This window comes from Geotrypetes seraphini, chromosome 2 (genome assembly GCF_902459505.1).
Source record: "Geotrypetes seraphini chromosome 2, aGeoSer1.1, whole genome shotgun sequence".
NCBI classification, from domain to species: Eukaryota; Metazoa; Chordata; class Amphibia; order Gymnophiona; family Dermophiidae; genus Geotrypetes; species Geotrypetes seraphini.
The window spans coordinates 271,094,435-271,121,745 of NC_047085.1; the positions used below are offsets into that span (position 1 = coordinate 271,094,435).

A 27,311-nucleotide genomic window follows, 5' to 3' on the forward strand; every position below is an offset into this window, starting at 1 on the left:
TATGCTCTGTTACTCTATATGCTGTAAGGTTTATTCTTGCAAACTGTTGTTGATTTATTAATAAAAATTGTATTACTTATACCAGCATATCGAGTGCCGTGTGGTCAGTTCGTGAAGACCCTAAACAGGGGGCTTCTTCAGTACCTGATCTCTTTGTACTGTACATGGTACTTCATTTATATCCAACGTCGCCATGCATATTCTTTTAATACCTTTATTTTCAGAGGCTCCTGTTATGGGGAAAAAATGAGACTTAACTGCTGGCTTACTAAAGTGATATTTGATTCTGCACAGGATTATCAGGGCATGCACCCTCTTTGCACATTGATATTTGCACATTTAAAACCCCAGCTTTTATTTATAAAGCCTTGATACCTTATACTTCATCCAGATTATTGAGGTCGAATGACCAACATTTATTGGTCATTCCCTCTCTCAAAATTATTAACACACGGCGGCAATCTATCTTTTCCATCACAGCTCCTCAAACATGGAATTCGCTTCCAATTTATTTAAGAGAGGAAAAGAATTTGGAAAAATTTAAGAGCAAACTTAAGAGCTTTCTTTTTAAAGATGCATTCAATGACTAAATGAATTGCTTATGGCTCTCTTTTTTATCTTTATAGTTTTTGAGAGTTCTTTTCCTTCCCTTTCCTATTATTTTTAACCTTAATTGGTTTTCTCTTATCAATCAAATTGTATTTCTTTCCTTGCCTTTCCTTGTGGTTTATTATGTTTGTGTAAGTTGGTTTTTATTATGTTTAGTAGATTTAGTCCCTGTGTTAGTTGTATTTGTTTCCCCTAACTTTGTAATTTTTATCGATTTGTACATCGCTTAGAATTTGGAATAGGCGATTAATCAAATTTTATAATAAACTTGAAACTGGTTGTGGTAACTGTTTTTATACCTTTTTTTTTGTGGCTTACAGGCCTGGAATGCATTGTTGAGCATAGAACGCCTGGGAAAAAAACTCCAACATATAGCTGTGAGCTATGTGACTACAAAACAGAATTGGCTCCTATGGTGCAACATCTTATTGGCTTTAAACACAGAAAAGCATATATTGTGAGTATACATTAATGTTTTTTGTCACATATCTTTTGCCACAGAATATTGAAATATTTGCAATATGTTAATAAAATTGATGAAACCTCCAGGAGTCACTTTCCATTCATGACCTATTTTTCTTTCCTCAGTTATATTTGGTCTCTTCAGTTTTCTTACGTTAGTTTTTGCATAATTGGGATTGGCATTGGCATAACGTATAAATATGGGGTAGGGGATAATTTTATAAAGGATTTTTGCACATAAAGTTCTTTATGCATGTGAAAGGGCTTTTTAGAAAATTACTCCAGAGTTGCATATGTAAAGGTAAATGCTGTAACAAGAAACAATATATTCTTCACAAACTCTGTATGTAGGTGTGTTCTGGCTGGAGCACAAGTGGAGTTGTGATTTATGTATATATTGTACTCACTGTTTACATTTGCTCTTGAGCAGGCATAAATATCTACAGCTTCATTTTAGTCACAATTTTTGCCTATTTTATTGCACCTATAAGGCTTTGTAAAATAACAATACAAAAAGACTCCCAGTGCAAAAAGTGCATGAGTCCTGAACCTGTAGGGTAGTGCATCTTTACCTGCAAGGAGTGTAGAAAGTATCATCTTAGATTTTCAACTCCACCTCCCTGCATCACTACGCACTGCCCTCTCTCCTCAGTGGGGGTTTAAAAAAAAAAAAAAAATTTTCCCTTCTGCAAGCAGAGAGTGTCATTTTCATCTGCTCTGCTTGATATTTTATTTTTGGGTACTCAATGTTTTTTTGAGGCTGCTCTTCCTGGGAGAAGATGCAGATTCGGGGTTCTGAGGTCTCTAGCTGGGTGGGCCATCTTGCTGCAGGATACTTGTCTGGCCAGCCTGCCCTAACACTTAGCTTGGCTTGGGGTTCGACCCCTGGGAGTCTGCTCACCTGGTTTAGTTTGAAGCTTATGAGTGCAGGCTGTATTTGGACTCTGCACTGGTCAAAAGACTTTGCAGGCGTCAACTGCATTCCCCTCACCAAAGAATTCAAATCTAATCTTCCATTTGAGGGTCACAGAAACCTATACAAGCTCTAGGCCAGGGGTGTCAAAGTCGGTCCTCGAGGACCGCAATCCAGTCGGGTTTTTAAGATTTCCCCAATGAATATACATGAGATCTATTTGCATGCACTGCTTTCATTGGATGAGGGGAGCAGCAGAGTTTCTGTACATAATGTGGTGTAAGATGCATGATATTTTGAAGTTTATCTGGGATGATATTGGAAGCCAATGTAGTTGTTGATGAAGGTTGAGATTGAAACATATTTTTTAGTTTGAAGATCAATCAGGTGGCTGTGTTCTGGATGAGCTGCAGTTTGTGGATAAGAGTGGTGTTGATGCCTAAGTATGTGGAGATCATCATCTGAACGATCAGAGCAAAATGATAGTGGGTGAAAGTATGGCCTACTGAGTCACAGTTGTCCCATAGTGTAGATCAGTGGTCTCAAACTCAAACCCTTTGCAGGGTCACATTTTGGATTTGTAGGTACTTGGAGGGCCTCTGAAAAAATAGTTCATGTGTTATTAAAGAATTGACAATTTTGCATGAGGTAAAAATGCACCTTCACCTGCGGGATGTGTGTAGAGAGCCTCATCTGCATTTTTCCACTCTACCTCCCTTCTCCCTGGGCTGTCTTCCAATCATCAGTTATTCTCTCTACTTGCAAGGTAGTAGGAACTAGTGCTGCCCAATTTCCGATTCGAATCGATTTGTGTTTTTGTTTTTTTTTTGTTTTTTAAATCAGCCTTGCCGAGTCGGTTACCAACTCTCCCCCCTTGCCCCATAAGGCAGGAGCGGCAGCGCTGCCTCTTGCTGGCTTGCTGCTGCCGCTTTAGGAGATGAGGGGAGAGGGTCAGTCGGGAAGTGCCTCCTTTGCCCTTTGCAGTATCCTCCGGCTTCCCCCCTGCTTTTATCTAAAGATAATGGGCAGCCTGCAGAGAGGATCGCTGTGCTGTAGCAATCTTTGCAGGCTGCTGTAGTCCTCGGCACCACGTTGGCTCTGCTGCGATCCTGCCCTTGACGTCGGAGGAGGGAGACGAGTGTGCGATAGAGCGAACGTGCTGAGGATGATGGGAGCTTGCAAAGATAGCTACAGCACCGCAATCCTCTCTGCAGGCTGCCGATTATTTTAAGGTAAGAGCGGGAGGCCGGGGGGAAGAGGCAGGCCTTTGGGGGGGGTGCAAGATTTCAGGGGGGGGTGCAGCCTTCAGGGGGGCACCAGGCCTTTAGGGGGGCAGGCCTTCTGGGGAGAGGGGCCCTGGTGTAGAAGTACACAGAGAGAGGAAAAGGGGGGTTCAAAGAGACGTGCATATACCAGACTGGGGGAGGGGAAATAATGGGTTTAAAAAGGAGGAGAAGGATAGAGATGGTGGACAATGGTATTTAGGATGGGAAGGAACAGAAAGGGAGAGAAGTTGGATACAAGGGATGGTGTGGAAGGGGGGTGGGGTTAGAGATACTAGATAGGAGAGTAGTTGGGAAAACAAAGGAAGAGCTGGTGGACCCTGGGGTGGTGGGGAAGGAGGGAGAGATGCTGAATGAAAGGGTAGTTAAGAAAAGGAGAGATGGTGGATCTGGGGATGGTGGGGTCCATCACTGCAGCTGCGGGGATGGAGACAAAAAAAGGAAAGATGCCAGACCTCCGGGGGAGGGAAGGGAAACGGAAGGGAATGACATAGATGGAAGAAAAAAAGAACATAAGAAGTGCCTCTGCTGGGTCAGACCAGAGGTCCATCATGCCCAGCAGTCCGCTCATGCGGGGGCCCACCAGGTCCAGGACCTGCATATTAACCCTCTATCTATACCCTTCTATCCCCTTTTCCTTCAAAAATTTGTCCAAACCCTTCTTGAACTCCAGTACTGTACCTTGTCCTATCACGCCCTCAGGAAGCGCATTCCAGGTGTCTACCACCTGTTGGGTGAAGAAGAACTTCCTAGCTTTGGTTCTGAATCTGTCCCCTCTTAACTTTACCGAATGGCCTCTCGTTCTTGTAGTTTTTGAAAGTTTGAAGAATCTGTCCCTCTCTACTTTCTCTATGCCCTTCAAGATCTTGTAAGTCTCTATCATGCCCCCTCTAAGTCTCCGCTTCTCCAGGGAAAAGAGCCCCAGTTTCTCCAATCTTTTGACGTATGAAAGGTTTTCCATACCTTTTATCAAACGTGTTGCTCTCTTCTGAACCCTCTCGAGTATCATCGTATCCTCCTTCAGGTATGGTGATCAATATTGGACACAGTACTCCAGATGTGGGCGCACCATCGCCCGATACAACGGCAGGATAACTTCTTTCGTTCTGGTTGTAATACCCTTCTTGATTATACCTAGCATTCTATTCGCTTTCTTAGCGGCCGCTGTGCACTGCGCCGACGGTTTCATTGTCTTGTCTACCAGTACCCCCAAGTCCCTTTCTTGGGTACTCTCACTCAATAACAGCCCTCCCATCTTGTAGCTGTATCTCGGATTTCTGTTTCCTATGTGCAAGACTTTACATTTCTCTACATTGAACTTCATCTGCCATCACATCGCCCACTCTCCTAGTTTGTTCAGGTCCCTTTGTAAACCTTCACAGTCCTCTATAATCCTAGCCCCACTAAATAGTTTGGTGTCGTCTGCAAATTTTATTACTTCGCACTTCGTCCCTGTTTCTAAATCATTTATGAATACATTGAATAGCAGCGGTCCGAGCACCGACCCTGCGGAACACCACTCGTGACCCTCCTCCAGTCCCTGACAAGCGAGTTAACAGAAGACAACCAGAGTCTGGGACCAACATGATTTGAATAATGACCAGACAACAAAAGATAGAAAAAATAATTTTATTTTCTGGTTTGTGATTACAATATATCCAATTTGAAATGTGTATCCTGCCAGAGCTGGTGTTAGACCGCAAATGTGAGCTAGTATTTAACAGAGAGAGGAGAAGCACCAGTGTGGGTAGAAGAGAGCAAAGGGGGTGAAGACGCTAAAAAATAAACCGACCAGGATATTAAAAAAAAAAAAAAAAAGCAAAACACCCAATTGGGTAGGAAAATTGATCGAAAAATTGATTCAATAGGCTGAATCGAATCAAAAATTTGAATCGGGCAGCACTAATAGTAAGTAGTGCTGTCAGAGTCACCATTCAAATCGATTCACCAATTCACTTAAAAAAAAATCGGCCTCCAGATTCGATGACTGACCCTCCCCCCTCGCCTCTAAAGCAGGAGTGGCAGTGCTGCCTCAAGCTGGCTGGCCGCTGCCACTCCTACTTTAGAGGGGGAGGGGGGAGGGTGAGTCGGCAAGTTGTGTGGTGTACGGTTTCCCCCTGGCCTCCCGCGCATCCATTTACCTAATTTCAGCAGCGGAGCAGCCTGCAGAGAGGATCGCCGGGGATAGCAATATTTGCAGGCTGCCCATTGGCCTCCAAAGCTGTTGTTTCCTCTGCCGCAATCCTACCTTTGACTTCAGAGGAGGGGCAGGACCGCGGCAGAGGGAAGACTGCTCCGGAGGCCGATGGCAGCCTGCAAAAATCGCTAGCATCAGCGATCCTCTCTGCAGGCTGCTCCACTACTGGAAATAGGTAAATGGAAGAGCGGGAGGCCAGGGGGGAACACGCAGGCCTTCGTGGTATGTGTGTGTGCAGGCCTTTGGAAAGGGGTGTGTGTTTGTGCAGGCCTTTGAGGGAGGATGTGTGTGTGTTTGTGCAGGACTTCGGGGGTGTGTGTATGTGTACAGGCTTTCAGGGGAGGGGGGCCCTGGTGTAGAAGTACATGGAGGGAAGGGTGGGGTTCAGAGTAGAGAGTTGCGCGTGGACAGATCAAACCTGTCCCCGCTAGGAGTCAAACCAGTCCCCACTGGAATCAAATCCATCCTCACCCATCCCTATATAAACTTCAGAAGTAGTTATTTCATTTATTACTGAATTAAAGGCTCTGGTAGAGACCCATTTACAAATAAGCAAAGACACTAATTAATTTGGAAATATTAATTTAGAAGAATACATACTTTATAAATGGGTTTCTACCAGACCCTCTAATGTAAATATAGATATAAATACTCAGCTGATGAGGACCCTCAAGCTGTCATCTGAGATCTTTCTCTGCAGTTGGCTGGGGGTCCCTTTTGCCAGGCTTGGCAGGCAGTATTAGCGTCCGAGTCACAGATGCTGGCACCTCAATGGCTCATGGATGCTGCCAGTGACTACTGCGCTTGGTGGAGGGGAGTTCTGGCTGTCTCTAGAGGATGTCCTCTGCTGGCGGTGCTTGGGGATCCCCACCAACCACAGCAAGGGTCAGCAAGTACTTAAACACTTTAGAAATAAAACCAGAAATGCATTTCCTTTTCTTTTGAACACAATACAAAGGGGTCCTTTTATAAGCTGCGGTAGGGGTTTAACGTGCATAATACCGCGCATTAAACCGCCTGCCGCGCTAGCTGCTAACGCCTGCACTGAGCAGGCGTTAGTTTTTTAGTCGGCCGGGGGAGTTAGCGCGTGATGATATGTCCGACGCGCTAACCCCACTAGTGCGGCTTGATAAAAGGACCCTAAAGACATCTGCTTTATACATTTCCCAAAGCTAACATATTTTAGTCAATAAATTCCATTTTTTATCTTTGTTGTCTGGAAACTTCCATCAAATTGGTCCCAATTTCTTTTTTCCGCTTTCCCATCTTCTGTAAATTCTTCTGTTGCTGTCCATTGATTCCTCCTACCATAGTCAAGCATTTATCCCTTTCTCATCTTTCGCCCCTGCCCACCAGCCCCAAAAATGCACTCCCACCTCTTCATAAGAGTCCAGATAACAGCAGGGGTTGGAGGCAGCCTGCAGCACACCATATGTAGCCGACCTGGAAGTCTTCCCCTGAAGTCAGAGCTTCGCATCAGTCTGGTGGCAGCTGATGTGTCAGGTGGAAGGGGGTAGATACTGAATGTAGGAGGTGAGAGGAGACAGACTGTAGGTAGAAAGGGGGAGGGGTCAGACACACTGGATTAAAGGGGAAAGAAGACAAACAAGCTGGAATGCCTGGGGAGAGAGAAAAAGATAGACGATGAATGTAAAGAAAAGGAGTGGGGTGGAAGACATTGAATGGAAAGGAGGAGAAGGGGAAGATGCGGATGGAAGGGAGGCAAGAGAAAGATGGGGCAGACACTAAATAAAAGGGGAGAAAGAAATGAAGCAGATGCTGGGCTGAAAGGGGGGAGAGAAAGATGGACAGATGCTGGATGGAAGGGGGAGAGAGAAGGGTGGATAATGGATGGGATAACGGGGTAGAAAGGAGGAAAAGAGGAGACAGATGCTGAGCAGAAGCAGGAGAGAAAGAGACAGATGCTGGATGGAAAGGAGAAAGATAGAAGGCAGATGCTGAATGGAAATGGAGGAGAGGGAACATAAGAACATAAGCAGTGCCTCTGCCGGGTCAGACCAGAGGTCCATCCCGCCCAGCAGTCCGCTCCCGCGGCGGCCCAACAGGTCATGACCTGCCTTAATCACCAGAAGGGGGCCTCCTTGCCCCCTAGGTTTCTCATCGAAGTCCTATCTTCCCATCAATGTCCTAACCCTCCGGCCTTGCACCTGCACGACCTGGTGAGCTGTCTATACTTATGCAACACCCCAGCACCTCCCTCAGTACCCCACGATCCCCTTTTCCCTCAGGAATCTGTCCAATCCCTGTTTGAATCCCTGTACTGTACTCTGCCGGATCACTTCCTCCGGGAGCGCATTACATTTGTCCACGACCCTTTGGGTGAAGAAAAACTTCCTTGCATTTGATTTGAACCTATCTCCCTTCAGTTTCTCTGAGTGCCCCCTCGTACCTGTCGTCCCTTTTAGTCTGAAGAACCTGTCCCTGTCCACCCTCTCTATGCCCCTAAGTATTTTGAAGGTCTCTATCATATCCCCCCTGAGCCTCCTCTTTTCCAGAGAGAAGAGCCCCAGTTTATCCAGCCTCTCAGCATATGGGCAGTTTTCCAGCCCTCTTACCAGTTTCGTTGCCCTCCTTTGGACTCTCTCAAGAACTGCCATGTCCTTCTTGAGGTGCGGCGACCAATATTGAACGCAGTATTCCAGATGTGGGCGCACCATCGCTCGATACAGCGGCATGATGACTTCCCGCGTCCTGGTTGATATGCCCCTCTTGATGATGCCCAGCATCCTGTTGGCTTTCTTCGAGGCTGCTGCACACTGTGCGGATGGTTTCATGGATGGATCCACTAGCACACCCAAGTCTCTCTCAAGTCCGGTGTCTTCCAGCAATCTCCCCCCCATTTTATACTCGAACAACGGGTTCTTTTTCCCTATGTGCATGACCTTGCATTTATCTACGTTAAAGCGCATTTGCCATTTGTTTGCCCAGTCCTCCAGCTTATCGAGGTCCCTTTGCAGTTCCTCACACTCCTCCCTGGTCCTAACTCTGGCGCAGAGCTTGGTATCGTCTGCAAATTTTATAACCTCACACTTTGCCTCCGTTTCCAGGTCATTGATAAATATGTTGAAGAGTAGCGGCCCCAGCACCGATCCCTGCGGCACAACGCTTGTGACTCCCCGCCAGTCAGAATATTGGCCCTTTACTCCGACCCTCTGTAGTCTACCTGACAGCCAGTGCTTGATCCATCTGTGTACATCCCCGCCCACCCCGTGGTTCCACAGCTTCCTAAGCAGCCTTTCATGTGGCACCTTGTCAAAGGCCTTTTGAAAATCGAGGTAAATGATGTCTATGGGTTCCCCTTTGTCCACCTGACTGCTTATTCCCTCAAAGAAGTACAGAAGGTTTGTCAGGCACGACCTTCCCTTACAGAATCCGTGCTGGCTTGTCCGCAGTAGGCCATTTTTCTCGATGTGCTCGCAAATGCTGTCCTTGATCATTGCTTCCACCATCTTCCCTATAACTGAAGTCAGGCTCACCGGCCTGTAGTTCCCGGGGTCACCTCTCGATCCCTTCTTAAAGATAGGTGTGACATTCGCCAGTTTCCAGTCCTCTGGTACCTCTCCAGTTTTCAAGGATAGGTTGCAAACATGCTGGATTGCGCCAGCTATTTCCTGACTTAGTTCCTTTAGAACCCTTGGGTGGATCCCGTCCGGTCCCGGTGATTTGCCGCTTTTCAGTCTGTCAATCTGCTTGAGGACATCCTCCCGACTTACCTCTATATGCCCCAATCTTTTGGCCTGCTCCCCACTCATGAGCTCCTCTGAGTCCGGTATATTGGACGTGTCCTCGCTCGTGAAGACCGACGAGAAGAACGTGTTCAATCTCTCAGCTATCTCTTTATTCTCCTTAATCACTCCCTTCCTATCCCCATCGTCCAATGGCCCCACCTCCTCTCTCACTGGTTGCTTCCCCTTTACGTAACTGAAGAATGCCTTGAAGTTTTTCGCCTCCCTGGCCAGCCCCTCCTCGTATTTCCCTTTTGCTTTTCTAATCTCTCGGTGGCATTCCTTTTGGCATTTCCTGTGCTCCTGGTGATTTTCCTCCGTTGGATCCCTTTTCCATTTCCGGAAGGACACTTTCTTGTCACTGATTACCTTCTTTACTTCATGTGTCATCCAAACCGGGTCTTTTGACCGCTTGTTCTTGCGGCCTTTCCTGAAACTGGGGATGTACAGTTTTTGCGCTTCCTGCAGTATGTCCCTGAGAAGGGTCCAGGCGCTCCCTACAGTCTCCATCCTAAAGCCGTTCCTGAGCTTCCTCCCCACCATTTTCCTCATAGCAACATAGTTCCCTTTCTTGAAGTTGAGCGCAGTCGTTGCGGTCCTCCCCACTATGGGTGACCCCCTTTCTAATGTGAATCTGATCACGTTGTGATCACTGTTGCCTAGTGTTCCTCCCACTTCTACCCCTCTTGCAGGCCCCCCTAATCCGTTAAGGATGAGGTCAAGAGTAGCATCCCCTCGCGTCGGTTCCTTGACTAGTTGCTCCATGAAGCAGTCCCTCACAGCTTCTACGAATCCTGCTTCCCTCGTGGAGTTGGAGTGTCCCGTACTCCAGTCTATCCCCGGGTAGTTGAAGTCCCCCATCACTGTTACACTTCCAGTCCTGCATTCCTGTCTCAGTTCTGCTTCCAAGTCTTGTCCTATTGTTTCTGACGCACCAGGCGGGCGATAATACAGCCCCAGCTTTATGTCTGCACTCTTCTTTCCCGGCAATTTGACCCATAGCGATTCTAGCTCCTCTGCCTTTGTTGCCGTATCGATCCCAATCGAGTAGATATAGTCCTATATATACAGCGCTATGCCTCCCCCCTTCTTGTGGGTCCTGTCCCTCCTGTAGAGCTTGTACCCTGGCAGCACCACATCCCATTGATTTTCCTCTGTCCACCAGGTTTCTGTAATTCCTATTATATCCAGGTCCTCCCCCTTGGCCATGACTTCCAGTTCACCCATCTTAGCCATGAGGAAGATGTTGGAGAGAAAAGACAAATGCTGGATAGGAGGGGAGCAGAGAGAGAGAGAGGGGAAAATGCTGAATGATGGGAGAGAAAGATGATAGAATTAGTGACAGACTAGGAAATAAGAAGAAGTGGAATAAGCGAGTCAGAGTGAGGGAAAGAAATGGTAGACCATCCAAGCTCACGGAGCTTCAGAAAGCTGGATCATTCTGGTAGCGGCAGAGCAATTTTCATCCTCGCTTGCTGCAGTCCAAGATCCTGGGTCGCAGTTCCTCGCTGGGTTTTTGCAGCTTCGGCTCATCAGTCCTCGGCGTCCACCGATCCCCGCTCAGCTCTGAGCCACAGATCGCGTCTCGTGCAGCAGAACTGGGCCCTGCACACTTCGTGTGACTGGCGAAGTTAGCTCATTTCGGGTTTATCCCGGGGGGGGGGGGGGAGGGAGGACTCTGTCTGCTTGCTCCAGCCTGCACGTTACACCTCCCCATGAATCAGCAACAGTCTCTGTCACATAGGCATGGAACTCAGCACGTAGGCACAAACAGTCTGTGTGCCTACGTGCTGAGCTCACTGCCTACGTGACACACTGTTGCTGCTGATTCATCGAGACCCGGGAGCTTTGCTTGGCACCGGACCCAGACTGGAAATTAGGTAGGCCTTGGGATAGGAACCCTGGGTCCATCCCGTCAGCCTTGGAGGGATCCCCGTGGGCCTGGGAGGGGTCCCTGTGGGAGTCCCGTTGACCTAGGTGGATCCCTGTGGGACCCGTTCCAGTGCAAACCTCTAGTGCCTCAGGGTGCACTACTATCCCCACTCCTCGTTAACATATAAGTCAAACCAGTACTCGACATTGCAGAAAAACATCAAGCCAAAAAACACTCTTCAGGGGTAGGCAATTCCGGTCCTCAAGAGTCTAGGAGCCAGGTCAGGTTTTCAGGATATCCTCAATGAATATTTATGCCCTAGGTCAGTGGTAGGCAAACTCATTAGTCAAAAAAACCAAAGATCAGCAGTACAACGATTAAGATTTCTTTTGAGAGCCATACCCCGCACCTACTTGCACTATGACAGTTACGTCAACCTGACTGACACTCCGCTCGCTGAATGCCCTGCGTTGCTCTCAATGCTCATAGGCTCCCTGCGCTAAAAAACGCTATTGCGGTTTAGTAAAAGGGGGGCATAGTGCAAAATATAGACAGCAGATACAAATTCTCAAAACGGATACATTTTGATCACTAAATTGAAAATAAAATCATTTTTCCTACCTTGGTTGTCTGGTAATTTCATCAGTCTCTGGTTGCACTTTATTCTTCCCTTCTTTCAGCCTCCTGTATGCTTCCTCTTCTCCAGACCTCATTCTCTCCCCCCAACTTTTTCTTTCTTTCACCCTGCCCTCTTTCTTTCTTTCTTTCTTGCTCCATGCCCCTTTTCTGTCTGTCTCCCTGTCTTTTTCTCTCCATGCACCCTTTCTGTCTGTGTCTCCCTGTCTTACTGTCTCCTGTCTCCCTTCTTTCTTTCTATCTCCCTGCCCCCCCTCTTTCTTTCTTTTTCCATGCCCTCCCTCAAGCCACTGCTGAAGCACCGGGCCGACCACCCTTCCCCACCCAATGTCAATTCTAACGTCGGAGTTCTGGGCCAGCCAGGCAGCAGTTGGCTGGCACAGAACTTCCTCTCCGACGTCAGAATTGACGAAGGTTGGTCGGCCTGGTGCTTCAATGTCCTCTTTATGGAGAGGGAAGCAGGTTGGACACCCCTGCTCTAGACGAGCTGCGAGCTGCACTCAAGAGGCTAAAGAGCTGCATGCTGCTCGTGAGCCGTGGTGTGAGTAGAAGAGGGCAAAGGGGATGAAGAAGCTATAAAATAAACCCACCAGGATGTTTGAAAAAACAAAACAAAAAACCCACCCAATTGGGCAGGAAAATCGAATCAAATTTTTTTTATTCCTGAATCGGGCAGCACTATTAGGAACCTGTCTGTTCTGCTCATGTACCTTTCTTTCTTTTTCAGGTTTCTATCATCCAGTCAAAAGGCTTTGTAGTGCTGCCCGATTCAGGGAAAAAAAGTTTTGATTCGATCCAACCTATTGAATTGGTTTTTCGATTCGATTTTCCTGCCCAATTGGGTGTTTTTGTTTTTGTTTCTTCAAACATCCTGATGGGTTTATTTTATAGCCCCCTTTGCCTTCTAACCACACTGGTGCTGTGGTGTAAACAAAATAAACCAACAAAAAAGACTTTTGCTCTCTCTGTTAAATCCTAGCTCATGTTTGCAGTCTTACACCAGCTCTGGCAGGATACACGTTTCAAATCTGACATATTGTAATCACAAAACACAAAATAAAATTATTTTTTCTACCTTTTGTTGCCTGGTCATTATTCAGATCTTGTTTGTCCCAAGCTCTGGTTGTCTTCTGATAACTTGCTTGCCAGGGTCTCCTTCTTACTTCTTTCTCCGTGCTAATCATCTATCTGCCATCTCTGTCCTCCCCTTCCGTTTCCCTTCCCTCCCCAGAAGGTCTGGCATCTTTCCTTTTTTTCGTGACCCTCCACAGATCCACCTTTTCTTAACTACCCTTTCATCCAGCATCTCTCCCTTCGTTTTTCCAATTACCCTCCTATCCAGTATCTGTATCCCCACCTCCACACCATCCCTTGTGTCCAACTTTTCTCCCTTTCTGTTCCTTCTCTCCCTAAATCCCATTGTCCATCATCTCTCTCCCTCTCCTCTATTTTTAGATCCATTATTTCTCCCCCCCAAGTCCTGCATATGCACGTCTCTTTGAACCCCTGTTCTCTCCTGCCCTCCATGTACTTCTATACTAGGGCCTCCTCCACTGAAAGTCTGTCCCCCCCCCCCGAAAGCCTGCACCCCACCCCTAAAGGCCTGCTGTGCCACCATCCCTGAAGGCCTGTGCCACCATCCCTGAAGGCTTGTACCACCACCCTTGAAGGCCTGCATCCCCCTAAAGGCCTGTCCCCCACCCCCACCCCGGAAGGCCTGCGTGTTCCCCCTGGCTTCACACTGGTGTCGCCCCTCCTATGACATCAGAGGCAGGATCGTGGCGGAGGAAACAGCTCTGAAGCAGTTTGCAAAGATCGCTAGCACCGCTATCTTCTCTACAGGCTGCTCCTATAAGGTAAACGGTGCGGGGAAGCCAGGGGGAGAAACCGGACGCCGGGGGGGAAGCCAGACACCAGCACTTCAAGACTGATACTTCCCCCTCGCCCTCTAAAGCAGGTGCGGCAGTGGACGGCCAGCAAGAGCAGCGCTGCCATTCTTGCTTTAGGAGGCGAAGGGGGGAAGCCGATTTTTTTGTTTTGTTTTGAATCGATTTGAATCGATTCACCCGAAGTGAATTGGGCAGTACTACTGCAGAGGCTCTTTGCCTCAGGACAGAATAGCTCAGTGGCAGTTCTTCAAGATCGGGACTGACTTCATTTTATCCCCCCATTGTGTGGCAAGGGGCTGAGGTCTTGGTTCTACCAGAGGGACTAAGAGGCATTCATAAGAAGCAAGCAGTCCAATACCAGGCTTGCGTGAGGCAGAGGTTCTCCCTTTCAGCAGGCTGCAGTGTCAGTCTAGGCAGTATCCATCTCAAGCATGGTACAGTGAGTACAAGGTTGAAAGCCTACAAAACAAAATTGTGTGTGTGAAAGGGGGTGTCTCCAAAAGTGTTTTTTTGAGTTCTGGAGCAAGAGCTAGGACCCCCCCCACACACACCTAAAATCCTAAAATTGCTGGTTTTGATCCCCGGTGTAGCTCCCATGGACCTTTTTAGTGCCAACCTGATTAACATAACATACCAAAATCGCTGCCATGAGGCCATCTTGGATTTCCTGATTGATTGATTGATTTAAATAAATAAAAGCCTCTATTTGCCTCAGAATACTTCAATTTTTGTTCAAAATCAGACTGGACAGACACCTCAGGCCAGGATATTCTGGTAGATGGCCATGTTCCACATGCAGGTCAGCATGTGTGTGTATGGAAGAGGGGGGGTGCGAGAGCCGTGGGCTTATCCTTCCCTTGTACCTCTGTTGGTTTGGGTTTCCAGACAGTCCAAGTTCCAGGTCAGAAATCCTGGTCACAGCTGGAAAATGCCGATTGTACGGCCCTGGCATAGCGCAGCTGTGCCATTACTGAGAACACCTAGGAGGGAGACATGGAAGCACCAGCAGGGCCCTTTGTTGGTATTTTGCTCTGGAACTTATCAGCATGATAAACAAAGTGTACTTGATTACAGCAACCACGTTAACCCCTCAGGGGTCTTGGCAGCTGTAGCGTTGCGGTTTTCTCCTGTTTGGAGCACCTGTGTCCTGCAACAAAGCCAAGCTCCAGGGTTGGGGATCCAGTCTGATGAAGACAGGGAGGAAGAGATTTTGGCTTCTAGTAACATAGTAGATGATGGCAGATAAAGACCCGAACGGTCCATCCAGTCTGCCCAACCTGATAAAATTTAATGTTTTAATTTTCTTTTTTCTTCTTGGCTATTTCTGGGCAAGAATCCTAAGCTCTACCCGGTACTATGCTTGGGTTCCAACTGCTGAAGTCTCCGTCAAAGCTCACTCCAGCCTATCTACACCCTTCCAGCCATTGAAGACCTCCCTAGCTCATTCTCAACCAAAAGGCCATATACAGACACATACCGTGCAAGTCTGCCTAGTACTGGCCTTAGTTCTTCAATACTTACTTACTATTATTTTCTGATTTAAATCCTCTGTGTTCATCCCACACTTCTTTGAACTCTGTCATCGTTTTCTTCTCCACCAACTCTCTCGGCGCATTCCAGGCATCTACCACCCTCTCCGTAAGTATGTCCTCTGGTTTTACCATTTTCCTTTCCCTGGAAAAGATTTTGTTCTATGTTAATACCTTTCAAATATTTGAACATCTGAATCATATCTTCCCTGTCACTCCTTTCCTGTAGGGCAGGGGAAGGGAACTCCGGTCCTCGAGAGCTGTATTCCAGTCGGGTTTTCAGGATTTCCCCAATGAATATGCATTGAAAGCAGTGCATAGATCTCCTAAAGATTCATTGGGGAAATCCTGAAAACCCGACTGGAATACGGCTCTCGAGGACCGGAGTTCCCTACCCCTGCTCTAGGGTATACATATTCAGGGCTTCCAGTCTCTCCTCATACGTCTTCTGGCGCAAACCTACTATTATTTTTGTCGCCCTCTTCTGGACCTCTTCTTCTTATGTCCTTCGCCAGATACGGTCTCCAAAACTGAACACAATACTCCAAATGCGGCCTCACCAATGACCTGTACAGGGACATCAGCACCTTCTACTGTCTACGCCTCTCTTTATACAGCTCAGCATCCTTCTGGCAGCAGCCACCGCCTTGTCACACTGTTTTTTTGCCTTTAGATCTTCGGACACTCACCCCATCCGTGTATATCAGCCTTTCACCTCCCAACATAAACATAGAAATCGAAACATAGAAATCGACGGCAGATAAGGGCCAAGGCCCATCCAGTCTGCCCACCCTAATGACCCTCCCCTGCCTTTACTTTGCGAATAGAACCCACGTGTCGATCCCATTTGGTCTTAAAATCAGGCACGCTGTTGGCCTCAATCACCTGAAGTGGAAGACCATTCCAGCGATCCACCACCCTTTCGGTGAAAAAGAATTTCCTGGTGTCACCGTGCAGTTTCCCGCCTCTGATTTTCCACGGGTGTCCTCTTGTTGCCGTGGGACCCCTGAAAAAGAAGATATCTTCTTCTACCTCGATGCGGCCCGTGAGATACTTGAACGTCTCGATCATGTCTCCCCTCTCCCTGCGCTCCTCGAGCGAATATAGCTGTAATTTATCTAACCGTTCTTCGTACGGGAGATCCTTCAGTCCCGAGACCATCCGGGTGGCCATTCTCTGGACCGATTCCAGCCTCAGCACATCCTTACGGTAATGTGGCCTCCAGAATTGCACGCAGTACTCCAGGTGCGGTCTCACCATGGATCTATACAAAGGCATAATGACTTCGGGCTTACGGCTGACGAAACCCCTGCGTATGCAACCTATGATTTGTCTTGCCTTGGAAGAAGCTTGCTCCACTTGATTGGCAGCCTTCATGTCCTCACTGACGATCACCCCTAAGTCTCGTTCTGCAACTGTTCTTGTTATATACGGTTCCTCACTGACGATCACCCCTAAGTCTCGTTCTGCAACTGTTCTTGTTATATACGGTTCCTTCCAATTACTAATCCCCAAATGCATTACTCTGCATTTCTTTGCATTGAATTTTAGTTGCCAGATACTAGACCATTCTTCTAACTTTTGCAGATCCTTTTTCATGTTTTCCACTCCCTCCTCAGTGTCTACTCTGTTACAAATTTTGATATCAGCCACAAAAAGGTAAACTTTTTTCCTTTTAACTCTTCAGCAATGTTACTTACAAACATATTGAATAGGATCGGCCCAGTACCGAAACCTGAGGGTCTCCACTACTCACCTTTCCTTCCTCTGAGCGACTTCCATTAACCACCACCCTCTGGCGTCTGTCCGACAACCAGTTTCTAATCCAGTTCACCACTTCGGGTCCTAACTTCAGCCTTTTAAATTTAAAGAGCCTCCTATGAGGAACTGTATCAAAGGCTTTGCTGAGATCTAAGTAAATTACATCTAGCACATGTCCTCGATCGAATTCTCTGGTCACCCAATCAAAAAATTCAATCAGGTTCATTTGGCACGATTTACCTTTTGTAAAGCCATGTTGCCTCGGATCCTGTAACCCATTAGGTTCTAGGAAGTTCACTATCCTTTCTTTTAGCAACATTGCCATTATTTTTCCAACAACCGAAGTGAGGCTTACCGGCCTATAGTTTCCTGCTTCATCTCTTTCATTCTATGTCATTGCTCTCCCAGTTAGGGTCTTTATGAGCAGGCAATTCGGCCTCATTCTTGGTGATACTAGAGGTTGACCAGATAGTGGCTCTGGATCTGAGTGAGAGAAAGACACGGTGACAAAATTCATCACCGTTCCCGTCCCTGCGGATAACCATGTCATTTTCTAGTGACTATTTCAATCTTGGTCCTTCTACACCAACATTCTTCAAAGCAAAGCTGGCGAGTCAGTGGTTATGCCCAATTATACTCTGATTCTTTCCTCTCTCCTTAAAGAATGATATGAAGATAGTTTCCCGCGGTTATCCGCGGGGACGAGAACGGTGATGAATTTTGTCATCATGTCATTCTCTTGAGGACCCGACAGTGCAGATATTTTTTTTTTTTTTTTTAAAAGCCCTCGGAGGTAATCACTGAGTCTCCGAATTAAATGATAAAGCAGTCCCAGCTCAGTGCTTGCTTATGAGCAGCCCAAAAGTTCAGAATAGGTACTCCTCATACCCAATGCCACTAGGATGCTAATGGACTATTGGGATGCCTATAGGTTCCCCTCCGGGTAAGAACATAAGAACATAAGAAGCGCCATCTCCGGATCAGACCTTCGGTCCATCAAGTCCGGCGATCCGCACACGCGGAGGCCCTGCTAGGTATACACCTGGCTTATTTTATAGCCAACCATATCTTTATATGCCTCTTTCAAGGAGATATGCATCTAGTTTGCTTTTGAAGCCTAGGACTGTCGATTCCGCAATAATCTCCCCTGGGAGAGTATTCCAGATGTCAACCACTCTCTGTGTGAAGCAGAACTTCCTGATATTAGTCCTGAACTTGCCCCCCCTTAGCTTCATTTCATGTCCTCTTGTCCGTGTCAAATTGGACAATGTAAATAGTTTTTTCTGCTCTAATTTGTCGATTCCTTTCAGTATTTTGAAGGTTTCGATCATATCCCCACGCAGTCTCCTTTTCTCAAGGGAGAACAATCCCAGTGTTTTAAGTCGATCCTCATATTCCAGTTTCTCCATACCCTTCACTAGTTTAGTTGCTCGTCTCTGCACCCTCTCCAGCAGTTTTATATCCTTCTTTAAGTAGGGAGACCAATGTTGGACGCAGTATTCCAAGTGGGGTCTGACCATTGCCCTATAAAGCGGCATTATAACTTTCTCCGATCTACTCGAGATTCCTTTCTTTATCATGCCCAACATTCTATTTGCCTTATTTGCCGCTGCCGCGCATTGTGCCGACGGCTTCAGGGTCCTATCTATCAGTACACCCAGATCCCTTTCTTGTTCACTTTTTCCCAGAGTTGCACCTGACATTCTGTACTCGTATTCCTTATTTTTACTGCCTAAATGCATTACCTTGCATTTCTCCACGTTGAACTTCATCTGCCATTTCTCCGCCCATTTTTCTAACCGACACAAGTCGCTCTGGAGTTCCTCACTGTCCTCCTGCGATCTGATTGCCCGGCAGAGTTTTGTGTCGTCTGCAAAGACTATGACAAAGTGGTATTGCATGGATGCCAAATTCCAACAGCATTTCCTTGGTGGCACAAGTTACTGAGTATACCTCTCTCCCCAATGAAGGGGGAGTCGTGTTAAAGGATACATGGGATTGTAGGCTGCATTTTGTCCATTGGGGAAAATTTGAGGTTGCGGCAAGTGACACATTAATCAGTTGCAGGAATATCTATTAGAAACATGCCCAATTATTAGTCGCTACTACCTGGATCTCCTAAGAACTAATCCCACCTGGATCAGCTAGCCAGGTCTCCTTGAGCACCTTCCTTTCCCAGGTCACAAAAAAAAAAAAAAAAATTATAGGGAAACAAAACCTTCCCCTGCCTCAGGACTTCAGGAATACTCAATCTACCTCCCAATCATGAATCTCCTACTGATCTACCTAATAAGCAGTAACATCAAAGACGTTCACTCTCTCTACCCTCAATTACAATCCATCCACCACCCTGTTCTATCCTTCCCCTACATCACCAACCTGCAAGAAGACACTACAAATCATATTAATGTAATCTCATATAAAAAAAAGACACCACCATACCCTTAAAAAAAGAACAAGGGAAATAAAATCCATCAAAACCACTAACTCAACAGTAAATGCTGCAACCACCTCCATCCCATGTGCATATCTTAATACCAGATCTGTTAGAAACAAGGCATTCCTCATAAATGACTGGATCACCAGCAAACAAATAGCCTGCCTCTTTCTAACTGAAACTTGGTTACTATCTGAAGATGATCCTATTATATCTGATCTTCTACCAAACAATTTCAAAATCCTTACGTTAAACCGCACAGGAAAAAAAGGAGGAGGATTAGCCATAATCCTTAAAGAAGGATTCGAGTTCGAACTTCTAGATTCTAAAATGACCAACAACCTAGAAATCCTAGTCTGTAAAATCAATAATACCCAGCTAGAAGAATCCTTATCCAGCATACTATTCTACATCCCGCCTAAAAGCTGGTCCAAAGCCAAAGAAGACTTCTGCGAATTCGTCCTGCACAATTCTATCAGCCCCAACTACAACATCATCACAGGGGACATAAATTTACACCTAGACGAAGAGAACAACACAGACGCAATAGAGCTTAAAAACTTCCTAACTCTACTCAACTACAACATCCCCGTACCCACACAAACTCACGAAAAAGGCCATCATTTAGACCTAGTTGCCATGTCCACAAAGGAAAACCTTGACCCAATCATCTCTCTGACTGAAGGCACCTGGCATCACGACATCTGGTCCGACCACTTCACCTAATATTTTAAGCTGATCTAGTCACACCGAAAATCTAAAACACGTCTGATGATAAAAAAAGAACATCAAACAAGAGGTTATATTAATCCAGAAGAATACTGGTCAGAATACAAACCGCATACAGTAATAGAGGAACCATTGGAATACAACCAGTACTTCCATCCTAGATAAAATCGCCCCAATACATAAAAGCAAAAGCAACGCAAACAAATACAACAAATGGTTCGACACAGAACTATTAAAAATGAAACAAACAGCTAGGCGACTAGAAAGGATTTGGAATAAAACAGGAGAACTGACAGACCGCAACAAATGGAGAGCCTACATAAAAACCTACAAACAACTGATAAAAGACAAACGCAAAGCGTTCTACTCCACCAAAATTAACTTACCATGCAAAGGTTCACAAGGAATCAATACAAAAGAGTTATTCAACATAGTCACAAACCTATTTGACACCACCCACTACACCACACCTTGAGGGAGGTCTGCTGTCTGCCCGGAGCCAGAATAAGAGATGTGACCACCTGTCTCGATAGACTTCTCAGGCCCCAGGACCACTTCCCCATGCTGCTCATCCACGTCGGAACGAATGACACTGCCAAGAACACCCTGGAGGACATAGTGAGAGACTTTGGAGCTCTGGGAAAGAGACTGAAGCAGATAGGAGCACAGGTAGTATTCTCTTCCATTCTTCCTGTTAGGGGCAGAGGAAGGGACAGGGACGAACGCATCCTGAAGACGAATGAGTGGCTACAACGATGGTGCCAGGAGATGAACTTTGGATTCCTGAATCACGGAGAGACACTACAGGGACTACAGGGACCAGACGGACTCCACCTGACCAACAGAGGTAAGAATGTCTTCGGACACAGACTAGCCCGCCTACTTTGAAGGGCTTTAAACTAGGTAAGTCGGGGGTGGGTACCCACTTTTACACCGGAGCAGTAAGTAACGATCCTGATGTAGCGAACCGACATTACGTTTCTAGGTCTGAGGTAAGTACCCCTACTGCGAGCGAATCGCTAGGAGACAATTTGACTCAAATGGGTGGCTCACAACATGAGCTTAGCAAAAAGAAAGAGTGGAGAGCTATGTATGTTAACGCACACAGCCTAGGGAATAAATTTCTAGAACTAGAAACAGAAATAGTTAATGCAGACATAGACATAGCAGCTATATCCGAAACATGGTTCACAGACTCTCATGGGTGGGATATAACCATACCAGGATACAACCTGATTAGACAAGATAGAGAGGGTAAGTTAGGTGGTGGGGTAGCACTTTATATCAAAGAGAACATTAAGACAACCAGGATCACAGATGTCAAATATACTGGGGAATCCATCTGGGTAAACTTGGCCAGAGGTGGAGAAAAATGCCTGTACCTTGGTGTGGTATACAGACCTCCGAGACAATCGGAGGAAAAGGACGCAGAATTAATTGAAGACATTGAGAATATTACCTTACGGGGGGAGGCTGTTCTATTAGGAGACTTCAACATGCTTGATGTAGAATGGAACACACTATCAGCGACAGCTTGTGATAGCAGAAGGATATTAACATCCATGAAGGGAATACGGCTCAAACAAATGGTACTAGAGCCCACTAGGGCCCAGGCCATCCTGGACCTGGTACTTACGAATGGGGAAAGCGTCTCGGACGTCTCAGTGGGAGAGACGCTAGCCACCAGTGACCATAACATGGTATGGTTTAACCTTAAGAAAGGCTTCCCTAGATCACAAACAAAAACAAGGGTACTCAATTTCTGGGGCACGGACTTCACACGCATGGGAGATTTCGTCTACCAGACGCTGCAAGTTCAAGAAGTAACTGATAATGTGGAAGCTATGTGGACAACCTTGAAATCGATCCTTCATGAGGCAACTATCCGCTACATAAAATCGGTAACCAAACAACAAAGAAAAAGGAAACCCCAATTGTTCACAGATGAGGTATCATACCTCGTCAAGGAGAAGAAAAGAGCATACAAACGCATGGGGGAAAAAAGAAGCAAACATTGAGTACAGGACAAAGTCTGCAGCGGTCAAAACAGCAGTCAGGGAGGCCAAACTTCGTATGGAAGAAACTCTAGCGAAGAACATCAAGAAAGGGGACAAATCCTTCTTCAGATACGTTAGCGACAGGAAAAAGAACACAAACGGGATAGTACGCCTTAGAACGCCAGACGGGAATTATGTGGAAACTGACTCCGATAAAGCCAAACTACTGAATGATTACTTCTGTTCAGTCTTTACCTGCGAGGCACCAGGGCACGGGCCTCGGCTGGATGCAAAGCAAAGCATGGATGACCCATTTCAGGAGTTTGAGTTCACACCAGCTGATGTTTACAGAGAACTGTCAAGACTCAAGGTGAACAAAGCCATGGGACCGGACAATCTGCACCCAAGAGTGCTCAGAGAGCTATGCGATGTTTTGGCAGAACCGTTAGCCATGCTCTTCAATCTCTCCCTAAGTTCGGGGAGGGTCCCCCTGGACTGGAAAACTGCCAATGTTGTTCCTCTGCACAAAAAGGGTTGCAGAGCGGAGGCTGCGAATTACAGACCAGTAAGTCTCACATCAATAGTGTGTAAACTCATGGAAATTCTACTTAAAGGGAAATTAGACATTATATTGGATGAGGGGAATCTGAGGGATCCCTGTCAACATGGATTCACTAGGGGCAGGTCATGCCAGTCCAATCTCATCAGCTTCTTTGATTGGGTGACAGGAAAGCTAGACTCGGGAGAGTCTCTGGACATAGTATACTTGGATTTCAGTAAAGCTTTTGACAGTGTCCCACACCGTAGACTATTAAACAAGATGAAATCGATGGGGTTAGGTGAGAAACTAACTGCATGGGTCAACGATTGGCTAAGTGGAAGACTTCAGAGAGTGGTGGTCAATGGTACCCTCTCTGAGACATCGGAAGTGACTAGCGGAGTGCCGCAGGGCTCAGTCCTGGGACCATCCCTTTTTAACATATTCATAAGGGACTTGACCCGAGGGCTTCAGGGAAAAATAGCGCTGTTTGCCGACGACGCCAAACTGTGTAATATAGTAGGTGAAAGCGATCTCACGGATGGTATGGCGCAGGAGAAACACTAGCTATGACCTCAGAAGAACGGGACTTGGGAGTAATCATTAGTGCAGACATGAAGGCTGCCAAACAGGTAGAGAAGGCCTCATCCAAGGCAAGGCGAATGATGGGATGTATCAATAGAAGCTTCATCAGCCGTAAACCTGAAGTCATAATGCCACTGTAAAGAGCCATGGTGAGACCTCATCTGGAGTACTGTGTGCAATTCTGGAGGCTACATTACCGTAAAGATGTACTTCAAGTTGAGTCGGTCCAGCGAATGGCCACTAGGATGGTCTCCGGACTCAAGGGTCTCTCATACGAGGAAAGACTGGGCAAGTTGCAGCTCTACTCTCTAGAGGAGCGCAGGGAGAGGGGTGACATGATTGAGACATTTAAGTACATCACGGGTCGTGTCGAGGTGGAAAACGACATATTCTTTCCTAAGGGACCTTCAGTCACAAGGGGGCACCCGCTCAAACTCAGAGGAGGGAGATTTGGTGGTGACACCAGGAAGTATTTCTTTACAGAAAGGGTGGTGGATCACTGGAACAAACTACCGGTGCAGGTGATCAAGGCCACTAGCGTGCTCGACTTTAAGAATAAATGGGACATCCACGTGGGATCTCTATGTGGGTCGAGAAGCACTCTGACTTAATGGGGTGGGACAGTAGAGTGGGCAGACTTGATGGGCTACAGCCCTTTTCTGCCGTCATCTATGTTTCTATGTTTCTAACACGAAGTTACCCACCTCGAAGGACCAAGCTATATATTTTGATTCAAAAATTAAAAACCTAAAAAATAACTGTATAAGCAATAACGATGTAACAATTAGAGAATGACACGGGGAAAAAATCTGTCCCCGTCACTGCACCGTCCCTGGCCCACCATCCCCGTCACTGCCCTGTCACTGTCACCGCCACTGCCATCCCATTCACTGCCCCGTCACCGTCCCCGCAGCATCCATATAAGCCTCAGTACTGCGAAACGCCATGAAGACAGAAGAGAGTCCTGCCACTACTACTACTGCACTGAGAATCTGTTTCAGTGCCTCTGCCCTGTAGTAAAAACAGAACATAAAATAAATCAATTGACTTGTCCTCCCTTGCAATGACGTGTCCACCATGTTCACCTATAGCTCGAATCAGGTCAATTGTGCACACTAAAAATGCAGGAAGATCTGGAACATGAGCGCAGGCAGGCAGTGATACAAAAACAGCAGACACCCGACCGATTGCAGTGTTTCGCCATCTCTCTCCCTCCATCTCACCTTAGATGTAGAATATGCCGGCTTTCTTTTTCGCCCAGCTGCACATGCGGGTGCTCATTTGTTCAATATTCTCCTCTGACGCAACCGGAAACAGGAAGTTGTAAGAGAGGAGAAGATTGATCAACTCGAGTAGCCGCGCAAGCGTGGGCTTTTTGAACACGTGAGGCTGGGCGAAAAAGAAAGCCGGCATACTCTACATCAGTGTTTTTCAACCTTTTTACACCCGTGAACCGGCAGAAATAAAATAATTATTTTGTGGACCGGCAAACTACTAGGACTAAAATTTTAAAGCCCTGTTTCCGCCCCATCTCTGCAAGCTCGGTCACCTCAGTAACTATAGAAAAATAGACAAATATAGTGCAAAATATAAACAGCAGATATAACTTCTCAAAACTGACACATGGATTTACCAGGGGAAGGTCCTGCCAATCCAATCTAATTAGCTTCTTTGACTGGGTAACAAGAAAGCTGGATGCGGGGGAGTCCCTAGACGTTGTGTACATGGACTTCAGTAAGGCTTTTGATAGCGTCCCACACTGCCGGTTATTGAGCAAGATGAAATCGATGGGATTGGGAGAAACATTAACTGCATGGATCAAGGATTGGCTAAACGGTAGACTTCAGAGAGTGGTGGTAAATGGTACCCTTTCCAAAATGTCGGAGGTGATCAGTGGAGTGCCGCAGGGCTCGGTCTTAGGCCCGATCCTGTTCAGCATATTCATAGGAGACCTGACTCAGGGGCTTCAAGGTAAAATCACATTATTTGCCGATGACGCCAAACTATGCAACATAGTAAGTAAGAGCACTTTGCCCAACAGAATGACGCAGGACCTACTTCTATTGGAACATTGGTCCTCGACTTGGCAGCTAAGCTTCATTGCTAAAAAATGTAAGGTAATGCACCTTGGCAGCAAAAATACATGCAGAACTTACACACTAAATGATGAGACCTTAGCTAGGACTAAGGCAGAACATGACTTAGGGGTGATCATTAGCGAAGACATGAAAACTGCCAATCCAGGTGGAGAAGGCTTCATCAAAGGCAAGACAAATGATGGGTTGTATCCGTAGGAGTTTCGTCAGCCGAAAGCCCGAAGCCACAGGGTTGTGTGGAGATCAAAAGTAAAAATCTACAAAAACCTCACCAAGGAAAAACGAAAAAATTTCTACGCCCAAAAAATAGGAAACGTGACAAACAGTAGAAACCTTTTCAACCTGGTCAACGACCTCTACAACCTCGAGACTCTCACTTACACCCAGGAGGAATCCACTTTAACAGCCAGCATCCTAGCAGACTTCTTCAATTCCAAAATACAAAAATTAAGATCATCTATAACGCCCCCTGCCAATCCCACGAGTACTTTCCTATCCTCAATGACACAAACACATCCAACTGCAATCTAGGATCCAGAACCGACCTAAGTTGGAACCATTTCACAGCCATAGACTGGCAATCCTTTAACAAATACTACAACAAATACAATAACTCCTACTGCAGACTGGATACGTGCCCCCCAAATGTCATGAAAACTGCCCCAATCCACTTCAAAGCCAACATGCTGACATGGGCCAACGCTCTACTATCCGCCGGAAACTTCCCAGCAGAACAAGGCCACATCTTGATAACTCCAATTATAAAAAACTCAAAAGAACCTCCCAACATCCCATCTAATTACAGACCTATCGCCAGCATCCCGCTAGTCACCAAAATAACCGAAGGGGCAGTAAATGCTGAACTCACCACATATCTGGACAAATTCGACATCTTACACGACAACCAATCAGGCTTTCGCTCTGGCCACAGCACCGAAACCATCATAGCCTCTCTACTCGACTATTTGCACTCACTCTTCAGCCAGGGTTCCAGCGCCCTAATCTTGCAACTTGACCTAAGCAGTGCTTTTGACCTAGTCGACCACACCACTCTCCTAAACTCCCTTGCGCACATCGGCATCTCCGGACAGGTTCTTAGCTGGTTCAACGGGTTTCTAAAAAACAGATCTTATAGAGTGATCAAGAACAACTCTCTCTCCCACAGTTGGGACAATTCTTGTGGTGTTCCCCAGGGCTCACCACTTTCCCCCACCCTATTCAACATATATCTCGTCTCCCTGGGAAACCTCCTGAACAGCTTAAAGCTCAAATTCTTCATTTATGCAGACGATATCACAATAATCATCCCACTAACTAGTTTCACCCTAGAGCTGCTTAACTCTATATCACACTTACTCAGGCAGATAGAATTCTGGATGCTATCCAATAGATTAAAACTAAACCCCGACAAAACTAAATTCTTCCTGGCCTCCCCCAACGATAAAATCAAAGATACCTCAATTCAAGTGAATGGATCGGACTTCCCCCTAGAACAAACCCTAAAAATACTAGGAGTCACCCTAGACAAACACCTTTCCCTTGAGAAGCACACCGATCTTACCGTCAGGAAATGCTTCTCGGCGCTCTGGAAACTCCGCACCATAAAAAAATACTTTGATGACAACTCATTCCGACTGTTAGTACAATCCTCCATTCTCAGCATCCTCGATTATTGCAACATCATTTACCTAGGCTCCATGAAGAAAACCACCAGGAGACTAAAACTGATTCAGAACACGGCCGTCCGCCTTATATATGGCCTAAACAAATGGGAACATATCACCCCTTACTACCATAAACTGCACTGGCTACCATTTGAATCCAGAGTACTATTCAAGTTCGCATGCCTCAGCTACAAAACGGTGTTTGGTCTATCCCCAAGCTACCTCATCCCCCACTTCAAATTAGATCACAATAATAAGAACTCTCGCAGAATTCATCTATTCGCCTTCCCCTCCCTAAAACTATGTCAACTCAAACGATTCGTCGACAAAACCTTCTCCTTCCAGGCGGCCAAACTAAACTCATGGC

At 46.4% G+C, this 27,311-nt stretch overlaps 1 protein-coding gene across 2 annotated transcripts in view; it reads left to right on the forward strand.

Moving 5' to 3' along the window:
- Nucleotides 1–27,311, forward strand: part of LOC117353568 — a 312,994-nt gene that overhangs the window by 128,144 nt on the left and 157,539 nt on the right. For both annotated transcript variants that reach the window (XM_033929657.1, XM_033929658.1), the window contains one exon: nt 930–1,066. In XM_033929657.1, the coding sequence (XP_033785548.1) occupies nt 930–1,066 (137 nt within the window). The remainder of the gene's footprint in view (nt 1–929; nt 1,067–27,311) is intronic.